Consider the following 19,411-nt stretch of genomic DNA (forward strand, 5'->3'; position numbering starts at 1 on the left):
TTTTTTCTGCCAAGGGGAAACTTGCATTTTTCCTAGCATTTCTCTGACTTTCTTCTCAGTGACTTAAGCCAAAATCATGAAGCACATCTGAAGTTTTAGACAATAAAGAACTACACAGACTACTTACGTTTCCAAATGACTCTTGAGCAGGTCATACACCAGTACGTTATTACACTGTTTAGCAAAATGAAGTGCGCTGTTCTGATGCTTTGACAAAATGTTACAATCTGCTCCACTTTCAATCATAAGACGTACTATGTCAGAGTTCCCTCTCTTACACGCCTACACATGAAAAAACACACACACACGTGAAGTAGCAAAATACTCCGTAATGAGAACTGAATCACAGCAGAATCAGCATTTTAAAAACTAATTGGGGATTGAGGAGTTCATAAAATTGAACTCAATCACAATATTTACAGATTACACTCCAGTACTTTTAATTCTTTCTGGATGTTAATTTCATATTTTAATGACAAGTCTCCTACTTATAAACCTATTATACATGGCAGCCATATTCTTTATCATTCCCTCTAAATAGATTATGCTGTACACAAAAGTTATGCATTTCACTTAGCATGGACAATCTAACCCTAGTATGAGAAATTCAACATATGGAATTCCTTGCGAGAGCTCATGTAATGGGTCACTGGATAGAACATTAAATACAGTCCACCTATCTGACCGTTCTTCCCAGGTTGTATGCAGCGTAGCTGTAGCCATGTCAGTCCCAGGATATTGGAGAGAGAAGGTGGGGGAGGTAGTATCTTTTGTTGGACCAACTTCTGTTGGTGAGCGAGAGAAGCTTCCAAACCACACAGAGCTCTTCTTCAGACCTGGGAAAGGTACTCCCATCATCACAGCAAAATGCAAAGTAGAACAATATCATACTCAAAGGAAACCTGCACAGCACTTTCAAAAGATGAGCCTGGGAGCTTAAATTCATTACTCTGCTAGATACTAAAAATCATGAACTGAACAGAAACACTGAATTTATGGCTTACAACAACACTCTTTTTGTCTTATGGCTGCAGAGGTGTTAATGGGCCACTCTACCTTGAGCAGTCCCTTACAATATGTCAGGGGTCGGCAACCTACGGCACGCGAGCCGATTCTGAGTGGCATGCTGCCTGCCCGATGAGAGGAGGAGGAGGAGGGGCCGGAAAGCGCCACGCTGGGGGAAGGAGGAGTAGGAGGGAAGCTTGGCTGCCGCAGGACCAAGCTTCTGCCTCCTGCCCCTGCAGGGGAGAGCGGTGGGGGGGTCCCGGCCCCCCGCCCCACTCAGCCCCCCGCTCTCCCCTGCGGGGGCAGGAGACAGAAGCTTGGTCCTGCGACAGCCAAGCTCCCCCCCTCCCCCGTTTCTTCCCACAACCTGGTGCATTCTGGTCCCTCCCCCTCCTTGCCGGTGATGGCCCTTGCGAGGGGGAGGGGAGCGGAGCGGAGCCGAGCGGCAGCGTGCTCCCTGCTCCGTAGAGGAGGCAGAGAGAGGTAGGGACGGGCCTTAGGGAAGGGGGTAGAAGAGGGCATATCCCTCCCAGCCCCCTGCCATGAGCTGCTCAGGGCAGGGGGCTGGGAGCACCCCCACGAGCCGAGCATCCCTCCCATATCCCCCAGCCCTCTGCCTTGACCTCCCCCCAACACCCAGCCTTCTGCCCTGCACCCCCCACACACCCTCCAGCCCTCTGCCCTGACCTCCCCCCCAACACCCAGCCTTCTGCCCTGCACCTCCACCCCCCCACCCAGCCTTGTGCCCTGCACCCCCACACACCCTCCAGCCCTCTGCCCTGACCTCCCCACAACACCCAGCCGTCTGCCCTGCACCTCCACACACCCCCCAGCCCTCTGCCCTGACCTCCCCCCCCCAGCCTTCTGCCCTGCACCCCCCACACCCTCCAGCCCTCTGCCCTGACCTCCCCCCCAACACCCAGCCTTCTGCCCTGCACCTCCACCCCCCCCCACACCCAGCCTTGTGCCCTGCACCTCCACACACACCCCAGCCCTCTGCCCTGATCCTCCCCACACACACACCCAGCCTTCTGCCCTGCACCTCCACATACCCCCAGCCCTCTGCCCTGCACCCCCCCCCACCCAGCCTTCTGCCCTGCACCTCCACACACACCCGAGGCCTCTGCCCTGACCTCGAGTCGCCCCCAACACCCAGCCTTCTGCCCTGCACCCCCACACACCCTCCAGCCCTCTGCCCTGACCTCCCCCCAACACCCAGCAGTCTGCCCTGAACCTCCACACACACCCCCAGCCCTCTGCCCTGCACCCCCCCCCCACACCCAGCCTTCTACCCTGCACCTCCACACACACCCGAGGCCTCTGCCCTGACCTCGAGTCGCCCCCAACACCCAGCCTTCTGCCCTGCACCCCCACACCCTCCCCAGCCCTCTGCCCTGACTTCCCCCCAACACCCAGCCCTCTGCCCTGCACCTCCACACACACCCCAGCCCTCTGCCCTGACCTCAAGTCGCCCCACTCAGCCCGCTGCAGGCCTAGGTGAACAGAACCCCAGGCTGGAAGCGGGCTGAGCAGGCTGGCGGCGTAAGAGCAGCATTTTAATTTAATTTTAAAGGAAGCTTCTTAAACATTTTGAAAACCTTGTTTACTTTACATACAACAATAGTTTAGTTACATAATATAGACTTATAGAGAGAGACCTTCTAAAAAACGTTAACATGTATTACCGGCACGCGAAACCTTAAATTAAAGTGAATAAATGAAGACTCGGCACACTACTTCTGAAAGGTTGCCTACCCCTGCAATATGTGCTTGCTACTTACGCTAAACAACCTGTTTCTCCTTGCATTTTGCTGTGAATCTGGGAGTACCTACCTTTCCAAGATCTGAAGAAGAGTGTGTCTTGAAAGCTTGTCTCTCTTGCTAATATAAGTTGGCACAATAAAAGACATTACCTCATCAACCTTGTTCTTCCCAGGGACATTCAGGGTCTCAGCATTTCCCCATTACAACACTGACCGACCTTCTCTTGCTAGAAAACAAGTATAGGAAAACCCTACTCTGGGTTATCACCTGAAGGCAAAAATAATTGGGTGTGGGGGCATCTCTCACTTTTTGGAGTTTTTGCCTTCCTGCTGAGGAACCAGACTGGCCTGCAATCCTTAACTCACATTCTCTTGATCTGGGAAATGAAGAGGGAAACCAACCTGCAGTTAAACCTGTGTGCAGATGACACATGTATTTTGGGATTACATGTAACATGCAACTTTAGTGTTGCATTATCATAAGCTTTTCCATTTAGTAAGAGATGCATTAGCACACTGACAAAGATTACTGCACTAATGACAGTGGTCTGAGGGCTTTGACACAAACAGTAGATCTTTGTCCTATATTTAAAGCCTAAAATGTGGTTTGAGAAAGAAGACCATGGAAACAGACCTGGCCAGACATACCTGTACATGCCACATTGTCGTCCTCCTATAGTAGGTTTCCTAAAATGCTGAATATTAGACAATATCAAACAATGTCAGGACAAAACTGCATTTACCTTCATTAAAGCAGTTTCACCATTGCTCTGCTGGACATTAAGATAAGCCCCAGCTTCCAAAAGAATAGCCACTGTAGTTAGAAAGTTCTTTAAAAAGAAAGAATAGAACAGAACAGTTAAACTTTAAATTTAAAAATATTTCAAACAGTAAGCTAAATACAGAATGTAGAATGACTAAAATTTTAGTAGCGTCTAAGACCCTAAAATAAGGCATCAAAGTGGTACTGCATTGCTCCTGGATGTCAGGTTCATCTGCAAGCTTTTAACAGCCCTGCCCCCCCCCCCCCCCAACTCATCCCCTCCCAAAAAGTCGTGAACAGGAGGATTTTCATTCTGAATTAAGATAAGATAATTCTTCATGAACAGCTAACTTCCAAATGAAATAACTGACACTTTGTTACATATAAAACTTTACAGTAAGGTGTTTTATCATTTGAAGTTTCAAATAAATTGATACTGTCTTATTTCATTTACTTAAACATAGTAAGAAAATGATTAAATAAAACAGAAGTTTTGTCATAGGATCAATGTTACCTGCTTTGTCAGGGTAAGTCTTGACAAGCAGCAGTTTGATATTTACAATTTTCATACATTCATATTGCAACAGATTGTCTTCATTAACTACATTCAAAAATATCAGTTGAAGGTCAGCAGTCAACTAACCAATCTGAGTAGCTGGCGCAGATGCAAATTTGGAACAAATACTTCAGTTAACTTAGATGCAGCAAGCTGAGCAATGAGAGTTTGAACTTAAAGTAAAGGCCAAGATGTAGGAATACAGTTAAAGGAAACTAACCTTTTCAGCTGCATGTATCAATGCAGTTGTTCCATTTTTCTGTCTACAGTTGACTTTAGCTCCTTTTCTGATAAGGAGCCGGAGGAGGTCATCATGCCCTCCCGCAGCAGCAAGCATCACTAGCGTCATTCCACTTGAATCCTGCAACAATTGTTTACTTTTCAGTCACAAACCTACAAATGGGAGCTTGTTTACACTAACTACACCTACAAAGGCACCCAGTTACAACACAGTTCCATGTAAGTATAGGTTGGACCATGATGATGTCTCTGAAATGTGCTACAATCTCTGACAGCCCAGAGCTTCAGCACAGTTCAGGGATGCCATCATGGATCATCTACATTTAAAAAAAAAAAAAGTCAAGACATATGTAAATGGGCTTGGGGGGACAAGTGCACTATAACCAGGCCACATTGAAATCATTCCCACTAGCTCTGGCATAGATATAATGTATCCTCCTGGTTAGCAAGACTTACCAAATTTAGTGTAAATGCTGTATTTAGTTGCAAATCAACATGTTGTAATGGATACCAGCCAATGAATCAACATTTCTTTAGGAAAATAACTAAAAAGTACAGATGCAAAACAAGATTAAAACCCATGATTTAATCAATGTTTCCTGCTTCCTGATTTAAATCATGATGAAAATCAGTGATTTAAGTCAATCTATTTCTCATGCTTATATATGTTTTAGAAGTACATACATTTTAGGAATACCTGTCAAGTTTTACAGCATATAGTCATTTGCAATAGAATCTAACCCCCAAAGAGTTAACTGCCTGTTTTAGTTAAAGGAAATGGAGGAGAGATCAATAACCATTCAAAATACCCAAAACGCAACTATATGTGTATGCTAAATATAAGCTAGTCAGATTTAAAAACCAAATATCTGAAAGTTAGTTCCTGCTTACCTGCCAATTTAGAGTCTAGGGTTCTACTTAAGTGCATTTATAATATTGAACTATGCACATATTTGCTTACCAATTTCAAATCTGAACAGTTTAACCTGAAGAGCTCTATGTAAAGTCTCCTCTTTCATACACTGGATTTGTACAAAATTTCCCTTCAATACTTCCTCTTTACAGAGATTACCTCTTGATCCAGATTATATTCTTCATTTGAATTAAGCGCCATCTTTACTGTAACATAGTCTCCATTTTTAACAGCATCCCTCAGTAGAGCTGAAAGAAAATTCATTCAATTGGTATATTCACTTTAGAACACCAGATAAGAAATTTTTCCCCTCTTCCCAAAAATTACTTACTACTCGATATTGGTTCTGTTGAAGAGTGAGTCTCATCTTCTCCATCCAAATGCTTCTGAAAGTCTTCCAGGGTCAGCCATTCTAACTGCATGTCCATGCCCAAACTCAAGACTTGCTGCCTGCCATCTATCATACAAACCCCAAACGAGTTACTTGTTTTGTATAGCCACCAAAATGTAATCACTGCCTGCTGTCTGTATTGACTGGCAGTATAATGTGCACAGAATCCTGCACATTTATTTTTCCAGAGCCAAACTGGAGGTAATGATCCATAGTGGGGGAAAACGACAAATAATGTGTTACATTACAAACTGGCACAAGTGTTCAGTAACCTGGGGCCGAAAGTCTGAACCAGAGCCTGCCACTGTGTGGACGGAGCCCGAAGGCCCACGGCTGAAGCCTGCCTCCCCTACCCACGGGGAAAGTGGAGAATTCACTAGCTGCCTACACCTCCAGTGTTTGTCTCCAGAGCGGGGCAGGGCCCAACCACTGCTGGCGGCCATGGGAGAGGGGCCACTGCTTTGCACGCCCTGCCCTCCCCTCCGCCCCCATCACAGGCCAGGAGGCTGTAGCCGAAAGAAAAGGCCCTGGTGGCCGCAGAGGCCACATTTGAGAAACACTGGTCTAGACAATATTATAATCCCTGTACAGACTAGTGGAGAACCCTAGACATTTAGATCCTTTGCCAAGACTCCAGTGCTCGGTGTCAGTCAAGAAAAACAGATTCCTCAGATGGAAGCAATGTGAATGGACAGTTACAGCCATACAACTTTGTAGAACTCAGTAGGACTCAATTTTTGCACAGCAAGTCTCAGTGGACTTGTTTTTACTACTTACCAGAATTCTCCTCCATTTGACATACATTGTCCACTTCCCGATCACCTTCTGCAGCAATGTAAGTCCAGGTATCTGTCTCATCTCTTGTGCTTCTCCTTTCCTTGTATAATTGTTTATTTTCTTTTGATTTGAATTCTTCTATGAATTTATAGTCCACTGAAGAGTCCTCTCTTTTTCGATTATTCTCAGAGTATTCATTTTTTTCTTCTGAAGATATATTAAACAAATCAAAAGCACTTTTGTTCTCCTTCAAACCTAGAATATAATTGAGAGATGTTTAATGGGATTGACTACATATGCAAGCCACAGAAGTTTATTAAATAATAAGTCCTGGTTGGCTGAAACAGTCAGAGTTTAAGAAAGTCTTTATTTACCTTCTAGAGGTTATCAATACCAAGGCCTGGAGCCAGGTTAACAAATTAGATCACTCATGCATGTGCAAAAGCCAAATTCAGTGAAGATTATTTACCTATGATTATCCTATGCAAGTCTGAATCCTGACTAGATTCAAAACCTAATTTCATCCCCCTTTAGAATGTTAATTTAACTAGAATTATAATATGAAAATATATTGCTTCTTTGTAGGACTGTCGATTAATTGCAGTTAACTCACACGATTAACTCAAAAAAATTAATCCCAATTAATTGCACTGTTAAACAATAGAATACCAATTGAAATGTATTAGATTTTTTGGATGTTTTTCTACATTTTCAAACATATTTATTTCTATTACAACACAGAATACAAAGTGTACAGTGCTCACTTTATATTATTTTTTATTACAAATATTTGCACTATAAAAATGATAAACAAAAGAAATAGTATTTTTCAAGAATTAGAGGGGTAGCCATGTTAGTCTGTATCCACAAAAACAACGAGGAGTCCAGTGGCACCTTAAAGACTAACAGATTTATTTGGGCATACGCTTTCATGAGTAAAAAGCCCACTTCTTCAGATGCATGGAGTGAAAATTACAGATGCAGGCATAAATATACTGACACATGAAGAGAAGGGAGTTACCTTACAAGTGGAGAACCAGTATTAACAAGGCCAATTCAGTCAGGATGGATGTGGTCCACTCCCAATAACTGATGAGGAGGTGTCAATAACAAGAGAGGGAAAATTGCTTTTGCAGTAAGCCAACCACTCCCAGCCCCTATTCAAGCCCAAATTAATGGTGTTAAATTGGCAAATGAATTGTAGCTCTGCAGTTTCTCATTGAAGTCTGTTTTTGAACTTTTTGTTGTTGAAGGATGGTTACTTTTAAATCTGTTATTGAATGTCCAGGGAGATTGAAGTGTTCTCCTACTGGCTTTTGTGTGTTACCATTCAGGATGTCTGATTTGTGTCCCTTTATTCTTTTACATACAGACTGTTCAGTTTGGCCAATGTACATGACAGAGGGGTATTGTTGGCACATGATGGCATACATCATATTAGTAGATGTGCAGGTGAATGAGCCCCTGATAGTGTGACTCTCGTGGTTAGGTCCTCTGATGCTGTCGCTAGAGTAGATATGGGGACAGAGTAGGCAACAGGGTTTGTTACAGGGATTGGTTCCTGGATTAGTGTTTCTATGGGTGGTGTGTAGTTGCTGGTGATTATTTGCTTTCAATTCACCTCATACAAGTACTGTAGTGCAATCTCTTTATCATGAAAGTGTAATTTACAAATGTAGGTTTTTTTTGTTACATTACTGCACTCAAAAACAAAACAATGTAAAACTTTAGAGCCTACAAGTCCACGCAGTTCTACTTCTTGTTCAGCCAATCGCTAAGACAAACAAATTTTTTTACATTTACAGGAGATACTGCTGCCTGCTTTTTATTTACAATGTCACCTGAAAGTGAGAACAGGCATTTGCATGGCACTTTTTTAGCCGGCATTACAAGGTATTTACGTGCCAGATATGCTAAAAGTTCATATGCCCCTTCATGCTTCAGCCACCATTCCAGAGGACATACTTCTGTGATGATGATGCTCAGTTAAAAAAAAAAGTGTCAATTAAATTTGTGACTGAACTCCTTGGGAGAGAATTGTATGTCTCCTGTTCTGTTTTACCTGCATTCTGATACATATTTCATGTTATAAACAGTCTCGGATGATGACCCAGCACATGTTGTTCATTTTAAGAACATTTCCACAGCAGATTTGACCCAAGGTTTAAGAATCTGAAGTGCTGTCCAAAATCTGAGAGGGACGAGGTGTGGAGCACGCTTTCAGAATTTTTAATAGAGCAACACTCAGATGCAGAAACTACAAAACCCAAACCACCAAAAAATAAAATCAACCTTATGCTGGTGGCATCTGACTCAGATGATGAAAATGAACATGCTTTGGTCCGCTCTGCTTTGGATCGTTATCGAGCAGAACCCGTCATCAGCATAGATGCATGTCCTCTGGAATGGTGGTTGAAGCATGAAGGGACATATGTATCTTTCGCACATCTGGCACATAAATATCTTGTGACACCGGCTACAACAGTGCCATGAGAAGGCCTGTTCTCACTTTCAGGTGACATTGTAAACAAGAAGCGGGCAGCAGTATCTCCTGCAAATTGTAACCAAACTTGTTTGTCTGAGTGATTGGCTGAAGTAGGACTGAGTGGATGTGTAGGCTCTACAGTTTTACATTGTTTTATTTTTGAATGCAGTTATTTTGAATAAAAAATTCTATTTTTGTAAGTTCAACTTTCATGATAAAGAGATTGCATTACAGTACTTGTATGAGGTGAATTGAAAAATACTATTTCTTTTGTTTTTACAGTGCAAATATTTGTAATCAAAAATAAATATAAAGTGAGCACTGTACACTTTGTATTCTGTGTTGTAATTGAAATCAATATTTGAAAACGTAGAAAACACCCAAAATATTTAAATAAATGGTATTCTATTGTTTAATCGCACAATTAATTTTTTTAATCGCTCGACAGCCCTACCTTTTATGTATTCTCACTATTGACCTCATTGTTTGGTAGATGGCAGTGTAGCACTAGCTATGCTAACTTCTTAAGATAGGAGAAAAGAACATTTGACCAAAAAAAAGCATCCTTAATTCACTTATTTCTGCCCTCCCCCGAATCTGTTAATTCTCCAAGTGATAACTGGGGATTCTTAAGTAACCTATATAAGGTTCTTGAGGTGTACGATCAGGGACACGATCGCCTGAAATTGGCCTTCTGGGAGGAAGACTCTGGGGCTTGGGTAGAGTTGAGCACCGCTCCAATAAACTATCCTCTGCACCGGAGTGAGGGTGAATTTCTAAAAGTTTATTAGCAGGCTAGAGCCTTGAATGTTGACTGGATAAGGTGGATGCTGTACTGACCCCTGACCAGCCAGTCGTCCATACACGGGTAGACTTGCACCCCTTGTCGTCTCAGGTAGGCCGCTACTACCACCATGCACTTTGTAAATACTCACGAGGATGCTGACAGGCCAAACAGGAGAACTGCAAATTGGTAGTGCGTGGGGTTCACAATGAACCTGAGGAACCTTCTGTGACCTCAGAAGATCGATATGTGAAAGTAGGCAAAATTCAAATTTGAGGGTGGTGGACCAGTCCCCTGGATCCAGAGAAGGAATAATGGAAACCAAGGAGACTATGTAAAACTTCAGTTTCTGGAGGTAGCTGTTGAGCTGGTGCAGGTTGGCTTTTGGAACTAGGACATAATGGGAATAAACCCCTTTTCTCTTTAGATCCTGTGGAACCTCTTTCCATGGCTCCCACCCAAAGGAGCAACTGAATGTCACAGGCCGGAAGTTGCTCATGAGAGGGGTCCCTGAAGAGGGACTGGGAAGGAGGGGTAGAACTGAACTGGATGGTATATCCCACTTTCACCATGTTCAGCACCCAACGGTCTGTAGTTTTATGGGACCATGCCCACTTGAAGTGGGACAAACAGTCCATAAACAAAAGGGGAAACAGGATCCGGAAACTTAACCTGGTACAACGTCCTTGAGTGTCCTATCAAAGGGACTTAGGGCCGCCCAAGTGTCTGCAAGAGGCAGACTGAAGTGGAGGGGGAGTGGTGGCCTATGCCTAAAGTCCCTGCTCTGTTTCCTCTGTGGGTGGGAGGGTCAAAGAACCAGGATGACTGCTTCAATCTGAAGTGCTTCCTCAATGTCGCAGGGGTATACAAACCCAGGGACTTAAGGGTTGCTCTGGAGTCTTTCAGACAGTGAAGCTTTGTATCGGTCTTCTCAAAGGGTAGGTTCTGGAGGGTATGCTGAACTTCCTGTGGAAGGCCGGAGGACTGAAGCCATGCACTCTTACATGGCTACCACAGATGCTATGGACCTGGCTGCCGAATCCGCTGCATCAAGGGCTGCTTGCAGGGAAACCCTTGTTATGGATTTCCCCTCCACCACCAGGGAGGAGAACTCCAGTCTGGCTTCCTTGGACTTCAACATGTGGTACTCCATATTGAAGTCATATCTGCCCAGCAGCACCTGCTGGTTAGCAATCCTAAACTGCAGGCCCCCAGTGGGGTAGACTTTTTTCCAAACAGGTCCAGATTCTTGGAGTCCTGCCAATCCCTTCTGTTGGGAGACCACCATGGATCCAGGTGGGGTGGGGTGGGGAGTAGTTCCCACTGGTGCTGGAGATTGGTGCTGAGGCAGGGAAGACTGTGGTGCGACCAAATGGACAGTTACCCTTTCAATGGTACTGGGCCCCCTAATGGTGACCAGTGACTGCATACTCCCTTGCGCCCCCTGGCACCGACATCACCAACTCCTGAACTGCTGGTGATGCCAGCACCGACAGCAAAAGCATGTCCGTGGTAGCAACAAATGTCTTCGCAGTGCCATCTATGCCAACAGCACAAGTATAGTGCCGACCTTCCAGTACAGTTGGGTCTTCTTGAGCCAGACTCAATGGTACCCACATAAGGGCCTGAGTCAACGGCAGCAGGTTCTGGGCGCACTCCGCTCTGCTCTCCGTGCCTGTCCTCCCTTGGGGACGGGGAACAAACTTTCTCAGCCAGCAGCTTCTTCTGCTTCTTCCTCGGCACTGGGGATGGCGAACGGTGCCGAGACTCCCGTGGTGGAAGGAGCACTCCTCACCCATGCTGAAGTACTCAGTGCCAAGTCCGATCGTCACAACTCATTCAAGCTGGATGAGCAAGCATCTCAGAGGTGATTAAGAAAAAGCAGAAAGCCTACAAGGAGTGGCAGATGGGAGGGATTAGCAAGGAAAGGTACCTTACTGAGGTCAGAACATGTAGGGATAAAGTGAGAAAGGCCAAAAGCCATGTAGAGTTGGACCTTGCAAAGGGAATTAAAACCAATAGTAAAAGGTTCTATAGCCATATAAATAAGAAGAAAACAAAGAAAGAAGTGGGACCGCTAAACACTGAGGATGGAGTGGAGGTTAAGGATAATCTAGGCACGGCCCAATATCTAAACAAATACTTTGCCTCAGTCTTTAATGAGGAGCTTAGGGATAATGGTAGGATGACAAATGGGAATGAGGATATGGAGGTAGATATTACCAGATCCGAGGTAGAAGCCAAACTCGAACATTTTAATGGGACTAAATCGGGGGCCCCAGATAATCTTCATCCAAGAATATTAAAGGAACTGGCACATGAAATTGCAAGCCCATTAGCAAGAATTTTTAATGAATCAGTAAACTCAGGGGTTGTACCGTACGACTGGAGAATTGCTAACGTAGTTCCTAATTTTAAGAAAGGAAAAAAAAGTGATCCGAGTAACTATAGGCCTGTTAGTTTGACATCTGTAGTATGCAAGGTCTTGGAAAAAAATGTGAAGGAGAAAGTAGTTAAGGACATTGAGGTCAATGGTAATTGGGACAATACACAATATGGTTTACAAAAGGTAGATCGTGCCAAACCAACCTGATCTCCTTCTTTGAGAAGGTAACAGATTTTTTAGACAAAGGAAATGCAGTGGATCTAATTTACCTCTATTTCAGTAAGGCATTTGATATGGTTCCACATGTGGAATTATTAGCTAAATTGGAAAAGATGGGGATCAATATGAAAATTGAAAGGTGGATAAGGAACTGGTTAAAGGGGAGACTACAACGGGTCATACTAAAAGGTGAACTGTCAGGCTGGAAGGAGGTTACTAGTGGAGTTCCTCAGGGATCGGTTTTGGGACCAATCTTATTTAACCTTTTTATTACTGACCTTGGCACAAAAAGTGGGAATGTGCTAATAAAGTTTGCAGATGACACAAAGCTGGGAGGTATTGCTAATACAGAGAAGGACTGGGATATCATACAGGAAGATCTGGATGACCTTGTAAACTGGAGTAATAGTAATAGGATGAAATTTAATAGTGAAAAGTGCAAGGTCATGCATTTAGGGATTAATAAGAATTTTGGTTATAAATTGGGGACACATCAGTTGGAAGTAACAGAGGAGGAGAAGGACCTCGGAGTATTGGTTGATCACAGGATGACTATGAGCCGCCAATGTGATATGGCCGTTAAAAAAAGCTAATGTGGTCTTGGGATGCATCAGGTGAGGTATTTCCAGTAAAGATAAGGAGGTGTTACTACCGTTATACAAGGCACTGGTGAGACCTCATCTGGAATATTGTGTGCAGTTCTGGTCTCCCTTGTTTAAGATGGATGAATTCAAACTGGAACAGGTACAGAGAAGGGCTACTAGGATGATCCGAGGAATGGAAAACCTGTCTTTTGAAAGGAGACTCAAGGAGCTTGGCTTGTTTAGCCTAACCAAAAGAAGGCTGAGGGGAGATATGATTGCTCTTTATAAATATATCAAAGGGATAAATATCAGGGAGGGAGAGGAATTATTTAAGTTTAGTACCAATGTGGACACAAGAACAAATGGATATAAACTGGACATTAGGAAGTTTAGACTTGAAATTAGACAAAGGTTTCTAACCATTAGAGGAGTGAAGTTCTGGGACAGCCTTCCAAGGGGAGTAGTGGGGGCAAAAGACATATCTGGCTTCAAGACTAAGCTTGATAAGTTTATGGAGGGGATGGTATGATGGGATAGCCTAATTTTGGCAATTAATTGATCTATGATTATTAGCAGGTAAATATGCCCAATGGTCTGTGATTGGATGTTAGATGGGGTGGGATCTGAGTTACTACAGAGAATTCTTTCCTGGGTGCTGGCTGGTGAGTCTTGCCCACATGCTCAGGGTTTAACTGATCGCCATATTTGGGGTTGGGAAGGAATTTTCCTCCAGAGCAGATTGGCAGAGGCCCTGGAGGTTTTTCGCCTTCCTCTGCAGCATGGGGCAGGGGTTACTTGCTGGAGGATTCTCTGCACCTTGAGGTCTTTAAACCACGATTTGAGGACTTCAATAACTCAGGCATAGCTTAGGGGTTTGTTACAGGAGTGGGTGAGTGAGATTCTGTGGCCTGCGTTGTGCAGGAGGTCAGACTAGATGATCATAATGGTCCCTTCTGACCTTAAAGTCTATGAGACTCCAAGAAAGGTCTCAACTCTGCCTCCAACAGCAGGGACTTCAAGCTGGCCTCCTGATCCTTCTTGGTATGGGGCTTAAAATCCCTGCAAATCTTGCAGTGGGTCGTTGGTGTGAGCCCCACCCAAGCACGTCAGGCATCTGAAGCAGAGGCGCAGACTTTCTGGTTTCCCTAGGGGTGCTCGACTCCTGGTCCACTCCAGGCCCTGCCCCCACGCCACCAAGCTTCTTCCCGCCCCTGCTCTGCCTCTTTCCGCCCCCACTCCTCCCCCTCTCCCCCGGAGCTTTCTGCACACCGCTGAACAGCTGATCACCGGCAGGCAGGAGGGAGGGGGAGGAGCTGATCAGCGGGGCCGCTGCTGGGTGCTGAGCGTCCACTATTTTTTTCCTGGGGTGTTCCAGCCCCAAAGCACCCATGCAGTCGGCACCTATTATCTGAAGAGCAGGTCGCTCAGGGGCATAGCCTTGTTTCAGGGGGCACAAGGCTTGAAGCCCTAAGCTCTGCTAACAGAGAAAAACTAACTACACAACAGACTTAACTAACAACCATAAAGAACTCTGCGTGGACTCCTCCTGACGGTCGAAATGACAGACTGGACTTCTACAGAGTGCTTCCGCAGACGTGCACAGGCTGAAATTGTGAACAAACAGCATCACTTGCCCCATAACCTCAGCCATACAGAACGTAACGCCATCTACAGCCTCAGAAACAACTGACATTATAATCAAAGGGGCTGACAAAGGAGGTGCTGTAGTCATAATGAACAGGAGGCTGCCAGGCAACTCTCCAACACCATGTTCTACAGGCCACTAACCTCTGATCCCACTGAGGAGTACCAAAAGAAACTACACCATCTGCTTAAGAAACTCCCTGCTACAGCACGGGAACAAATCTAAACACACACACCCATAGAGCCCCGACCAGGGGTATTTTATTTGTTACTCAAGATCCATAAACCTGGAAACCCTGGATGCCCCATCATCTCAGGCATCGGCACTCTTACAGCAGGATTATCTGGTTATTTGGACTCTCTCCTCAGATCCTACGCTCCCAGCACTCCTAGCTATCTTCGAGACACCACCAACTTCCTGAAGAAACCACAATGCATTGGTGATCTTCCTGAAAACACCATCCTGGCCACCATGGATGTAGAAACTCTTTACACCAATATTCCACATGAGGATGGACTACAAGCTGTCAAGAACAGTATCCCTGATGAGGCCACAGCACACCTGGTGGCTGAGCTTTGTGACTTTGTCCTCACCCACAACCATTTCAGATTTGGGGACAACTTATACCTTCAAGTCAGTGGCATTACTATGGGTACCCGCATGGCCCCACAGTATGCCAACATTTTTATGGCTGACTTAGAACAACGCTTCCTCAGCTCTCGTCCCCTAGCGCCCCTCCTCTACTTGCACTACATTGATGACATCTTCATCACATGGATCCACGGGAAGGAGGCCCTTGAAGCATTCCACCTGGACTTCAACAATTTCCACCCCACCATCAACCTCAGTCTGGACCAGTCCACACAAGAGATCCACTTCCTGGACACGACAGTGCAAATAAGTGATGGTCACATAAATACCACCCTATACTGGAAACCTACTGACCGCTACACTTACCTACATGCCTCCAGCTTCCATCCAAGACACCTCACACAATCCATTGTCTACAGCCGAGCCCTAAAATACAACCGCATTTGCTCCAATCCCTCAGACAGAGACAAACACCTACAAGATCTTTATCAAGCATTCTTAAAATTACAATACCCACCTGGGGAAGTGAGGAAACAGATTGACAGAGCGAGACGGTACCCAGAAATCACCTACTACAGGACAGGCCCAACAAAGAAAATAACAGACCACCTCTGGCCATCACGGACAGCCCCCAGCTAAAACCTCTCCAGCACATTATCAACGATCTACAACCTATCCTGGAAAACAATCCCTCACTCTCAGACCTTGGGAGGCAGGCCGGTTCTCGCTTACAGACCGCCCCCCAACTTGAAGCAAATACTCACCACACCACAGAAACACTAACCCAGGAACCAATCCCTGTAGCAAACCTCATTGCCTACTCTATCCCCATATCTACTCTAGCAACACCATCAGAGGACCCAACCACATCAGCCACACCATCAAGGGCTCATTCACCTGCACGTCTACTAATGTTATATATGCCATCATGTGCCAGCAATGCCCCTCTGCCACGTACATTGGCCAAACTGGACAGTCCCTACATAAAAGAATAAATGAACACAAATCTGACATCAGGAATGGTAACATACAAAAGCCAGTAGGAGAACACTTCAATCTCCCTGGACATTCTATAACAGATTTAAAAGTAGCTATACTTGAACAAAAAAACTTCAGAAACAGACTTCAAAGAGAAACAGTAGAACTAAAATTCATTTGCAAATTTACCACCATTAATTTGGGCTTGAATAGGGACTGGGAGTGGCTGACTCATTACAAAAGCAGCTTTTCCTCTCCTGGAATTGACACCTCCTCATCTATTATTGGGAGTGGACTACATCCATGCTGACTGAATTGGCCCTGTTAACATTGGTTCTCCACTTGTGAGGTAACTCCCTTCTCTTCATGTGTCATCATATAATTCCTGCATCTGTAATTTTCACTCCATGCATCTGAAGAAGTGAGGTTTTTTTATCCACAAAACCTTATGCCCAAATAAATCTGTTAGTCTTTAAGGTGCCACCAGACTCCTTGTTGTTTTTGTGGATACAGACTAACACGGCTACCGGGTAGTTAAGTATGGAAATAAACTGCCTGGGAAATCTCCTTCATTCTAGGTTTTTAGGAGCAGGTTAGACAAACACCTGCCAGGGATGGTCTAGATAATATTTAGCCCTGCCTTGTGTGCAGGGGACTGGACTAGAAGACTTCTCAATCCTATACTTCTATGATTCTATAGGGTAAAATAGGATAATAAGCCTAAATTCAAGACATGAACCTTAACCTTTTTAAAGAAAGGATCCACGGGTGTTTCTCTCAACCTAGCTGGTATTAAGAGTTATGGCAGGCAGTCACTGCCAGGCTCGGTGGCCCCAAAATATTAACCATAATTTCAGAACACATTTTTATATAGTTTTATTAAGCAAAGTAGGCCTGACAACATCACCAGTCTATTATACCTCTTTAAATGAAAATCTGTCACCAGGCTGAGCAAGAATTTTCTATGATGTTTCAGAGCCACCAACTTATTTTTGAGCTACAGCAACATGAGCCATCAACTTACTCATACTCTTGACTGCAGTAGCAGCCATCAAGAAAGCAATCAGAGAAAGCTCAGTAAACATTCCCCTAACACTCAACAGGTGCATCTACAGGGTAGGACAACTCCTGGAATAGCCAATCTTAAAACATGACATAAGCACACACAGTTTATTACTAAAAGTATGATATGAAAATATGGCTGACACTCCTAGAGGGGAAGAGAAGAAGAATCTGCAATTCATGGTGGAGAAGATGCATTTGATTTTAATATTCAGCTGTGTTTTAAGATTTAGAGTATAGGATGTAAAAAAAATCTAGAAAGTGAAAGAAAGAAATTATAAAACCACCAATTGGTAAGTCATGGAGTTGCTTTTACTTCTTGAAAAGCCACCAGAACTGAAGTACTAAAAGGTGGAATGAAGCTAAGATTAAGTATAGCATACGTGTAAATTCTCATGTGCATTCTATAGTGGGACTATAATCTACTCTGTAGGACTGGATAGGCTTTATTGATCTAAAACAGTGATCTCCAACCTTTTAAAGCACAAGATCACCTTTTGAATTTAAGTACAACCCAGGATTTACCTCAAAGAAAATAGAGAAATAACAGTTTATTATGCCATATAAAGCAGAGATCAATTGCTTAATATACATAATCATACATTTTCCCTGCTTATTGAGTCTCAGTGTGACACTTGTGAATGCACATTATCTACCAGTGTCTTGAAATTCAAGTTGTAATTTGAAATAGCTAGTCGGATGCAGTCCTGCAGATGTGCATCTGTGAGGCGGGTGCGATACTTGGACTTGATCATCTTCATTTATGAGAACGCCATCTCACACAGATAGGTGGAACCAAAGCAAGCTTTCACTTTTAAAGCACAGGACAATAGAAGGGGATACTTTTCTTGGTTTACGCATCCCCAAAAATCGCTGTCCTTTGATCTGGCTTTTAGCTCAGTATCACTTTGCATGGTAATTATCTCCATATCAATTCCACTACTTTGTAAATCAAACACCTGATGGAATGTCGCAGCCAACCTATCAATGTCTGCTGGAAAGAATGGATTTGAGATACACATGATGATTGGCTCCATCATTTCTATTTCTTGAAATCACCTGTTGAATTCCTCTGCTAATTTGGTCAGCTGGGCACAGAACTTTTCTGGGTGGAACCATTTTCCTTTGTCTTCAATTTTTTCTAGTATTTTCCCCAGACTCGGGAAGTGCTGCAGCATTTTATTCTTTAACTAGGAGGACCACAGACCCAATTTCAATTTGAATGCATTCACCGCACTGATCATATGTGATAAGTCTCTGTCCTTTCCCTGCAGTTCGCTCATTCAATTTGGACGTTATGTCAGTAAGGAACCCGAAGTCTAGCAGCCATGCATGGTCTGACATCTCATTGCACACTTCGTTCCTTGATTTTAGAAAAGCGATGATTTCAGGCATTAGATGCAAAAATCTGTGCGGGACTTTCCCCCTGCTTAATCACCTCACACCTGCATGGAGGACCAGCTCACCGTAAGCAGCATCCACTTCGTCAAGTAAATATTTAAACAGGCGGTGCTGGAAGGCTCTTGCTCCAATCAAGTTTACAATTCTGACAATTATTTTCATTAAGTGTGAGAAGTCCATCACTTTACTCGCTAGTGCTTGCTGGTGGATTATACAGTGGTAATTCACAAATGAAGGAAAATCTGGATCATTTCTGCAAAATGCAACAAAGCCAGCATGTGCGCTAAGCATGGCAGGTGCACCATCCGTTGTGATCAAAACAAGTTTCTTGATTGGAATGATTTTCTCAAGCATGTACTTTTTGAATTCGTTGTAGATATCATCGCCTCTTGTTCTCTCTTTAAGAGGCAAAACAGTCAGAAGGTCCTCTTTAGTTAGCGCATCCTTAAAAACCATTTGAACAAAAACAGCTACCTGGGTTGTGTCGGTCATGTCAACCGATTCATCAAACTGCAGTGAAAAGCTTCACAGTCATTCAAATCCTGCTGTAGTTGCTGAAAGATGTCTTCGGACAAAGATTCCACCCGTCTTGCTACTGTGGAAGCCCCAAGTGATATGTCCTGGATTGCCGTCATTATTTCCTCTTTGTTTTTGAGATCTTTAAATAAGGAGTCTGCTGCCAGTCATTGTCTCTTTAAATACTTCTCCATCTGTAAACGATTTCTTGTGTTTTGCCAGCAGATGGCAAACACGGAACGATGCTTCAGTAGAGGCCTCCCCTTTTGCTGCTGGTTTAGTAAAACATGACTGTTGAGCTTTCAAAACAGCCTTCAATTCATTAACTTTCTTTGTACGGAGCATGCTATTC

At 44.1% G+C, this 19,411-nt stretch overlaps 1 protein-coding gene across 1 annotated transcript in view; it reads right to left on the reverse strand.

Moving 5' to 3' along the window:
• MPHOSPH8 (M-phase phosphoprotein 8) overlaps nt 1–19,411 on the reverse strand; it is a 42,804-nt gene that overhangs the window by 7,262 nt on the left and 16,131 nt on the right. Inside the window, exons 5-10 of the mRNA XM_065407059.1 lie at nt 6,409–6,663; nt 5,572–5,697; nt 5,400–5,488; nt 4,308–4,448; nt 3,512–3,598; nt 128–282 (exon numbers count right to left, since the gene is read on the reverse strand). Coding sequence (XP_065263131.1) covers nt 128–282; nt 3,512–3,598; nt 4,308–4,448; nt 5,400–5,488; nt 5,572–5,697; nt 6,409–6,663 — 853 coding nt within the window. The remainder of the gene's footprint in view (nt 1–127; nt 283–3,511; nt 3,599–4,307; nt 4,449–5,399; nt 5,489–5,571; nt 5,698–6,408; nt 6,664–19,411) is intronic.

The sequence above is a fragment of the Emys orbicularis genome, chromosome 1 (genome assembly GCF_028017835.1).
Source record: "Emys orbicularis isolate rEmyOrb1 chromosome 1, rEmyOrb1.hap1, whole genome shotgun sequence".
NCBI lineage: Eukaryota > Metazoa > Chordata > Testudines > Emydidae > Emys > Emys orbicularis.